This window comes from Octopus bimaculoides, chromosome 10, assembly GCF_001194135.2.
Source record: "Octopus bimaculoides isolate UCB-OBI-ISO-001 chromosome 10, ASM119413v2, whole genome shotgun sequence".
Classification (NCBI taxonomy): domain Eukaryota; kingdom Metazoa; phylum Mollusca; class Cephalopoda; order Octopoda; family Octopodidae; genus Octopus; species Octopus bimaculoides.
In genome coordinates this window covers 45,561,863-45,571,677 of record NC_068990.1, presented here as the reverse complement: position 1 = coordinate 45,571,677, position 9,815 = coordinate 45,561,863, and the positions used below count along the sequence as shown (strand labels likewise).

The window sequence follows — 9,815 nt, the reverse complement described above, 5'->3', positions numbered from 1 at the left end:
TTACTCTGTGTTAGATTTCTGTGTACAACACATTTCAAATGTGAAACATCTAATTAGAATGAAATCATAATCTCAATCAACAAAACATAAATGTGTGTGTGTGTGTGCGTAATTTAAATAACAGTTTAGTGCCATGCAAATATCTCTCCAGTTTTGAAAATGAATGTGTTTTTTTTATTTTTTCTCATAATTGCAGCATTTTCGCCAAAATAACTTCGGCTTACTAACAACGTATCACATTTAGTTAGAATATATTGGTCCATAATGACCTTCATTACATTATCACACACATTTTTCTTCCCATAATATGGCTTATCCACATGGATTATTTCACCAGAATTGTACACAAATTGGGAAACAAATTTTTCTGAAGCTATTGCCCGCACCTCCTCTGAGTCTGTTGTCACAAATATTTTGTACTTGCTGGTGTTGTTGTATCTACTCAAGAAGTTCCAGACAATCTGTAAGTCTGACATTGTATTCCTTGGCTCATCACCTGGCATGCTAGGGTTACGTCCAATTCGAATCTGAGCACACACTAGCTGTATATATGGTCTGGGGATGTTAACTGTAAAGAATTTTTGTAGATGCATTTGAAGGACATTGTTGAAGCGAAACAATAAATTCATCACTTTAGCAAAAACACTTTCACTCGACATTTGCAATGTCCAAAGTAGCTGTTCTTTGTAACGAACATTCATTTTCAAGGCAGTAGAATAGTCATAGTTTGTCGTCACATAGAGGACATCTTCAGGGTAAAGTGTTTCTAAGTCTGCCCATTGTAGAAGGGGAATGTATTCTTTGTTGCCAATCAAATAGAGGTAACGACTTTCTAAGCTATGCAGCTCATTTGCATCCACCTCCCAGTTCACTTTGTTTGGTCGAAGAAAGGCAGAAATCTCACAAGGTTTTGAAATCATGATGCCAAAACGACGACCCATGGCAAGCGCCATTAAATATACAGACACTATGCCTAGCTGCCGATCTCCCCATCCCCCACAGGTTTTCTCGCCAACACAATAATAAATAATGTATTTTGTTCGGTAATTATTTAGATGTACCAATTCCTGTTTATTCATGCTTAAATTTTCATTAACTTCATCAGTGGGAAGTTCCTCAAAATGGTCCATGGAACTTTGTTTGAGCTGATTTGACGTTGTCACTGTACATTGCTTATCAACAATGAATTGGTGCCATGTACACAGTAGAAAGAGGAAGCTGACCACAGCAATGACACGGAAGTCTGGCATCTAAAAATAATTAAAAGAAGAAAACAGAAATAAGCAAGTTTTATGTGACAATTTGGTGATATAATATAGCAAAAAAAAAGTGTAGTTTTTATAGAATTGTCTGGAAGATATTTTGTTATTTTTATTATCATAGTATATTGCATTTTACCAATAATCTATTTAAATTAGTTGCTTGAGAACATTACATTTTACCAATAACCCATGTAAATTAGTTGCTTGAGAACAATCAGATTGTACAGTCATCTAAACTTTCTACAGAAATATATTTTAAGAATACATTTTTATGGAAACTTTCGAGAGAATTTTGTTTATCAGAAATACACACTCACATATATATACATGTGTGTGTGAGTATATATATATATATATATATATATATACAGGCACGGTCCCAGGAATTTTTTGAAAGGAGGGCACAAGGTCAGAAGAGAATACAATTCCAGGAGAAAAGGGAGTAATAACATTATTTAGATGGGCACACTTCTTTTCTTGAGGAGAGCACATGCACCTCAGCTGCCCCCCACCCTCGGTCCGCCCTTGATATCTATATACAATCATCTCTCTTCTCATTGCTATAAAGCTTCTCACTCTATCCCTTCCCCTTCACACACAATCCACTGTTTGTATCTTCTCCTACACCCATCTTGTATTTTGAGACTCTCTAGCATCCCACCACCACTTCTTCTTTCAAGTTATTTCCACCCACCCTTATATAACACAGGCAAGCCTTGTATCTCAATTGCAAGACACCTGTGCTTATTATTCCATCACACTCTAGCTTCCCAACACATGGCATAAAACCATCACTACTCTTCCCCTTCTCAAATACTAACGCACACCCCACCATTTAGTCAAGGAGGTTTTTTTCTTTTTCTTTCCTCCACTTTTTCCTTCTTCCTGTCCTTCCCTTTCGTTGCCTTGCAAGCTACTTGGCAACCTCACTTGTGCCAATGGCACCAAAAAATAACGTTATTTAGAAGGGTGCATGCACTTCTTTTCTTGAGTGGAGGCATGTGACTCTCAGGTCCACCCTGAACCTGCCTGAAACCACTTCTTTGATACAAACTTTCTGATTTAAAGTGAACTAAATTAAAACCTTCCATTAAAATTCCATATTAATTTATATTCCAAACACTAGCTTAATAAGGACAAAGTTATTTCATTAGATTTTTTTCGTTATTTTCAAAACTGAAACATAGGCTGTATGCTTCAATAGAAACATGGGAACAAGATGGTTAACAGATTTTTAGATCCAGTGAAATATTTCCATGCATGACTGCATGTATCCATACGTATGCATCTGTGTGTGAATGACTATATACATTAACACTGGCCAATAATGCATAAATACACACACACACACACACACAAGGAGGAGACATACAAATGTGTAAACATAGGGACAAAATGTTTTTGCTCATGTACAGTATTAATAAAAGAATGGTAAAAAAAAAAAATGAAAAAAGAAGACAAGGTTATAAACATACATGAAAGTCATGTGACAAGTGCAAATAATGATTCTGTTGTCAGGAATAAATCCAACTTCATCCCACAAAGAGGAAAGGATGAACATTATATTTGGCTATGTATAAACACAGGAATGGCTTTATGGTTAAAAAGCTAGCTTTGCAACCATGTGGTTTCAGGTTTAGTCCCACTGCATGGCACCTAGGGTACATGTCTTCTAAAATAATAAGGGCTAGCCAATGCTTTGTGAGTGTATTTGGTAGACGAAAACTATATGGAAGCCCATAGTATATAAATACACAGATGTGTCTGTGTTTGTCTCCAACTCTGCTTAACAACTGGTGCTAGTTTGTTTACATTCATGTAATTTGGCAATCTGGCAAAATAGACTGATAGAATAAGAACCAGACTTAAAAAAATAAATAGTAGGATCAATTTGCTGGACTAAAAACCATTCAAGGTGGGGATCTTTTTTAAAACGGGGGCCACATTTTTCATTAACGAAACACTTTGAAATTTGGAACACTGGTAGAATGTGTCATATAAAACATCTTTTTCTCTTAGTCTTTAAAAAAAAAGAAATCCATAAGTTATTCCATGTTAAAGTTGTCGTATTTCTGTAATTTCAACCAATCACTGACGTCCATTCAGCCGATATACATTAAGTGCCGACTACATAAACAAACAATTCTGAAACAATTAACCCTAACCCTAACCCTAACTGTGTAGATGTCAAAAAATGACAATTCAGTTATTTTGAAAGAAACTGATAAGGAATGATAGGTGGGATTGTTATTATGGATAATGACTTCCACTACAAAGACATGTAGCTAATGGAAATTACTACAAGGAAGAATCAATAAACCTAAACAGAATAATTATAAACAGAATTAAATCACTAATCAATCAAAACTTGGGATGTTTCATTAATAAAGAAATTGATTACTTATATAATTATAAGACAAATAATTATATATATATATAATTTTATACAAGAAAACTATACATATATAAACAAAAATTCATAAAAGCTTTATAAATACACATAGCAAAAGATGAACAAAAATAATCATTAGATAGAAATAATGAAACCAGCTTATCTTAAAACCAGACAAATAGTGGCAGGACCAAACCCCCAAAACAAAACCTGAAAAAAATTGATCACTGGAAGAAAAACAGTCACAAAACAATTTGTAAACATGTAATTATTAAAGTGGAAAATAATTATCAGTGTTTGCCATCTGTCATCTTTGAGCAGGGCTAGACTCAATTGAGACAGTTATGTGAGGTTGCTGGAGACTGTGGCCAAACCATGGCTGGAGACAGTTGCTCTGAGAAAGCTGTAAGTGTGGAAGCAAAATTCAGCTCCTTGACATACTCCTGGAAAGAGTCAGAAGAAGTTGTCAGAGAATTTCTACAACTCTACCAGTCCAAATTTCTGGTCTCCTAATTACCCTGATTGTAATCCCATGGATTACTATGTGTGGGGTGTGGTTGAGAAAGATTCCAACTACTCTGCCTGCAACACCAAGCCTCAGCTGGTGGCCATGATCAAGGTGTTTGAAAATCTTTCCAGGGACACAGTGAGAAACACATGTGTCAAGCTGGAGCTTTCTTGAGGTTGTGGTGGAAGCTGAGGGTGGCTACTTTGAGTAAACAGCTATCTCCCAGCCATAATCTAGTTGACATTTTTAGTTTTAAAATGATAAGATGTTTTCATTACCTTTTATACAAACTATTAAATTGACCTCAAACCACCTATACATATACAATGTATATATCATCATCATTTAATGCCCACTCGCATGGGTTAGATGGAATTTAATGAAGCAAAGTTTTCTACAGTCAGGTGCTTTTCCTGTTACCAACCCTCACCTGTTTCAAAACAGGAAATGAAAAACTTTGCTTGCATGATGATAATGCTCATTTATAACCATAACGTGATGTCAAGACATGGATAAACACACAGACGTTCACACACATTTGTTTTACTGGTTCAAACAGACTATATGGTACCTTAGACAAATGTCTTTTACTATAGCCTTGTGAAATGACTTGGTTGGTGGAAACTGAAAGAAGCTCAGAATATATGTATACATTTTGTTTGTTGGCACTCCGTCGGTTACGACGACGAGTGTTCCAGTTGATCAGCACTCCACAGACACGTGTACCCCTATCGTAGTTCTCGGAGAGATTCAGCGTGTGACAAGACTGGCCCTTTTGAAATACAGGTACAACAGAAACAGGAAGAAAGAGTGAGAGAAAGTTGTGGTGGAAGAGTACACCAAGGTTCACCACCACTCCCTGTCGGAGCTTCGTGGAGCTTTAGGTGTTTTCGCTCAATAAACACTCACAACGCCCGGTCTGGGAATTGAAACCGCGAGTCCGCTGCCCTAACCACGTGTATACATATATGTACATGTAAATATGTTTTGAGTATATGTATGTTTGTGTCTCCAGGTTTTGATATAGCATGATTTTTATTAACGTGTTTCACTGTCATACAAGCTGTCATTCATTTTCAATGTTCTTTGAGAGTAGATCTGCCGATGGAGGAATACATACCTTATTTGGAAACATTTATGGGTTGGCGACAGAGAGAGCATCTGCCTCAATAAACTTTGACTTATGCAAACATGTTCGAAACCAGCTACCTCATTCTAAAATGAATGCTAATAAATAAAAATGGTCAGACTGGCATAGAAAGTTACGCACGTGGCAAAATTACCAAAAAAAGACCCTTATGTGAGTCGGAGGAAAACGATATTACAATCATTCGGCGTGTCTAAATAATTACGAATCACTAACCAATATGACTTTCTATGAAGTCTCGTGTGAAATGAGAAAGTTTGAGAAAAAAGAGAAAGCTCATTTCACTCCACGAAACCGAGTGGGGCATGAACCATAACTCTCTAAGTTACTCAGCCACAATTACTTCCCTTGATATAAGAAACCGTAGTTACAAGTTGATTATTTTTCAAAAAATGGTTTCCAAATATATATTTCTTTATTGCCCACAAGGGGCTAAACATAGAGGGGACACACAAGGGATTAAGTCGATTACATCGACCCCAGTGCGTAACTGGTACTTATTTAATCGACCCCGAAAGGATAAAAGGCAAAGTCGACCTCGGCGGAATTTGAACTCAGAACGTAATGGCAGACGAAATAGCGCTAAGCATTTAACCTGGCGTGCTAACGTTTCTGCCAGCTCGCCGCATTTTTTTTCTTTCTTTTTTTTTTTTTTTTTAATCAAAATGGTTTCAAAATATAATGACCTTAAAATATTCAGACAGTGCACATAAACTCATAGTCAGTGTGGAAGCAGTGACAGTGTTTGAATGATGGTAGTGACAGTGTTTGAATGATGGTAGTATCCTAGCTCATCATACTCATTTAACGTCCGTCTTCCACACTGGAATGGGTTGGATGATTTGACAGGAGCTGGCAAACTAGGGAACTGCACTAGACTTTGTTGCCTGCTTGGCATGGTTTTTACGGCTGGATACCCTTTCCAACGCCAACCATTTTACAGAGTGTACTGAATGCTTTTTTTTATACGGCACCAGCATCAGCAGGATCACAAAATTACTGGCAAGACAAAGACTTCTCAGCTGAGACAGAGTGGTAGTGAGGGAGGTGGCTTTGTGCTAGTTCAGAGTTTAAAGTACAATAAAGGGATAGAGACAGGTGTCTTACTATAGTGAAGATACACAGCTACCAAAGTAGGAAAATAAAGGAGGGGAAGGAAGGATAGAATTAGAAAGAAAGAAAGAGAGAGAGATGGTGTTGGCGATGAATTTGGACTACCTACAATGTACAGTGTGGGTGAATATAAGCTCAAGGTCATAGCAGGATGATAAAAGGAAAGTGGAGAGAGAGAAGACAGGAAGAAAATAAGACATTAGAAAGAATAAGGGAAGTATTTAGAGGGAAAAGGAAATAAAGAAAGAAGAAATGAAAAAAAACAACAAGAAAGAGCAGAAATCAAGAGAAGATCTACAGTGAGGTGGATCAAAGATAGTTTGTGGTCTGGTAGCTGGGTTTTTACAGTTGGATATCACTACAAATTTATATTAATGAAATACTTTCCCATAGAGTAAATATTTTAACAGATACATAAATTTTTTTCAAAGATGTGTGCATATGTGTTTCTTTTATGTTTTACTTTTTTCAATCATTGGATCATGACCATGCTGGGGCGCCACCTTCAAAGGTTTCAGTCAAATGAGTTAACCTTTGTAATATTTTTAAAGTTTGGTACTTATTCAATCAGTCGCTTTTGCCCAACCACTAAGTTATGATGATGTAAACAAACTAACACTGATTGTCAAGTAATGAAAAAGTCAAACACTTACACACATGCTTGCACACATGTGCGCATGCACATACACACACACATGCCTTTGTAGTTAAGAATCTCACTTTGCAACCACATGGGTCTGTTGTTCAATCCCATTGCACAGCACCTTGCAAGTGTCCCTTCTCCTATAGATCCAGGCCAACCAATACCTTATGAGTGAATTTGGTCTACTGGAAACTATGTGGAAGCCCATCATGTATGTGTGTGTGTGTGTGCAAGTGTATATCATCATTTTAACATCCACTTCTCCATTCTTGCATGAGTAAGACAGAATTTGTTGAGTCAGATATTCTATGGTTAGATGCCCTTCCTGTCACCAACTCTCACCTCTTTCCAAGTAAGGTTAGTTTTCCCATGACCAAACATGTCTCCATGGAAGATTGGAAATGAACGACACCGTTTACATGATGGTGATACACATTTACAACTATCACACACTGTCAAAGTAAGGAGACAGTAACACACACACACACACACACACAAAAAAAACACACACACACACACAAAACACGTACACACAACACATATGCAACACGTATACATGTACGTCTTTTACTTGTTTCAATCATTAGACTGCAGCCATGCTGAGCACTACCTTGAAGAATTTTTAGTTGAATAAATCAACTCCAGGACTTAACTTTTAAAGCTTGGTTGTAAGGCTTGACAACAAGTGTTGGTGTGTTTATGTCCCACCAGTTGACAAGCAGTAGTAGGAGACAAACATAGACACACACATGCACACACACACACAATGCACTTCTTTCAGTTTTTGTCAACCAAATCTACTCACAAGGCTTTCGTTGGCTTGAGGCTATAGTAGAAGATACTTACCCAGTGTACCATGAAGTGGGACTGAACCCAGAACCATGTGGTTGCAAAGCAAGCTTCTTACCACTCAGTCACATCTGTTCCTACATGTATATATACAATGGACTTCTCTCAGTTTTTGCCTACCAAATCCACTCACAAGGCTTTAGTTGGCTTGGGGCTTGTAATATTAGTGGGTATGAACAACAGAATAGAAATAAGACAAGAGGAAAAGGTGTGTATGAGAGAACTGAACTGTAATGTGTAAGATAGAAGACCACACGAATATGGGTATGAGATGCATTGGAGGATGGCAGTTGTATAAAGAAGTGCTGGTCATTTAATATAGATGGAGTTTGGTCTGGGTGTTGAGCTTATGATTTTTTTGGTTGTAGATTCAGTCTGGGCAGCAAGTTGTGTCCTTGAGCAAGGCACTCATATCTCACTGAATCAGTGTCCTCAACCAAAAAAATCCAGTACCAGTGACAGCTGGAACTTGACCCCATGATGAACCTCGTGTCCTATTCAGGTGGAATCTTATATTCTTGGTTGCTTAAATGCTATGGAAACTGTGATGAGCTCCAACCTAATGGGCCTCTGGGTTGCACCAGACTTTAATATATAGGTATCTATATATTTTACTTGCTTCAGTCATTGGACTGCTTTGAAGGGTTTAGTCAAAGAAATTGCCCCCAGTACTGATTATTAATATCTGGTACTTATTGTAACAGTCTCTTTTGATGAATTGCTCAGCTATGGGGATGTAAACAAACAGATACCAGCTGTCAAGCAGCAGGTGGGGTGACAAACACACACACACATATATACATAGGGGCTAATGCATCATCATCATCATCATCGTCGTTTAACGTCCGCTTTCCATGCTAGCATGGGTTGGACGATTTGACTGAGGACTGGTGAAACCAGATGGCTACACCAGGCTCCAATCTGATTTGGCAGAGTTTCTACAGCTGGATGCCCTTCCTAACGCCAACCACTTTGAGAGTATAGTGGGTGCTTTTACATGCCACCAGTACGAAGGCCAGTCAAGGGGTACTGGCAACAGCCACGCTCAAAATGGTGTATTTTACATGCCACCTGCACAGGAGCCAGTTCGGCAGCACTGGCAACGATCTCGCTCGAATGTCTTTACAAGTCCCAGAAAGGCGATGCTGGGCACAGGTGCTATTGACAGTTTCACTTTCGCTTGCCCCAATAAGTCTTCGCAAGCCGAGTTTCGTTTCCAATGAAGGAATGTCCGTATAAGTGGGCTGTCTGAGACCTTTGATTTCGATCTCACTTGGCTTGCCGGGTCTTCTCATGCACAGCATATTTCTAAAGGTCTCGGTCAGAAGTCATCGCCTCGGTGAGGCCCAATGTTCGAAGGTCATGCCTCACCACCTCATCCCAGGTCTTCCTGGGCCTACCTCTTCCACAGGTTCCCTCAACCGCTAGGATGTGGCAATTTTTCACACAGCTATCCTCATCCATTCTCAGTACATGACCATACCAGCACAATCATCTTTCTTGCACACCACAACTCATGCTTCATAAGTTCAACTTTTCTCTCAAGGTATTAACACTCTGTCTAGTATGCACACTTACATTACACATCCATTGGAGCATACTGGCTTCATTTCTTGCAAGCTTATGCATGTCCTCAGCAGTCACGGCCCATGTTTCACTGCCATGAAGCATGGCTGTTCGTACACATGCGTCATACAGTCTGCCTTTTACTCTGAGTGAGAGTCCCTTTGTCGCCAGCAGATGTAACAGCTCTCTGAACTTTGCCCAGGCTATTCTTATTCTAGCAGCTACGCTTTCAGCGCACCCACCCCCACTACTAATTTGGTCACCAAGATAGCGGAAGCTATCAACCACTTCTAGTTTTTCTCCCTGGAATGTGGCAGAAGTTGTTTTCTGCACAT

The 9,815-nt window shown here is 38.6% G+C and overlaps 1 protein-coding gene across 5 annotated transcripts in view; it reads right to left on the bottom strand.

Moving 5' to 3' along the window:
• Positions 1-6: 6 nt before the first annotated feature.
• LOC106874115 (uncharacterized) overlaps positions 7-9,815 on the bottom strand; it is a 154,795-nt gene continuing 144,986 nt past the window's right edge. For 4 of the 5 annotated variants that reach the window (XM_052971163.1, XM_052971164.1, XM_052971161.1 and 1 more), the window contains one exon: positions 7-1,250. In XM_052971163.1, the coding sequence (XP_052827123.1) occupies positions 126-1,250 (1,125 nt within the window). In that variant the 3' untranslated portion in view covers positions 7-125. Of the gene's footprint in view, positions 1,251-5,282; positions 5,560-9,815 lie in introns of those variants that run through there. The other variant, XM_014921727.2, reaches the window with a different exon arrangement.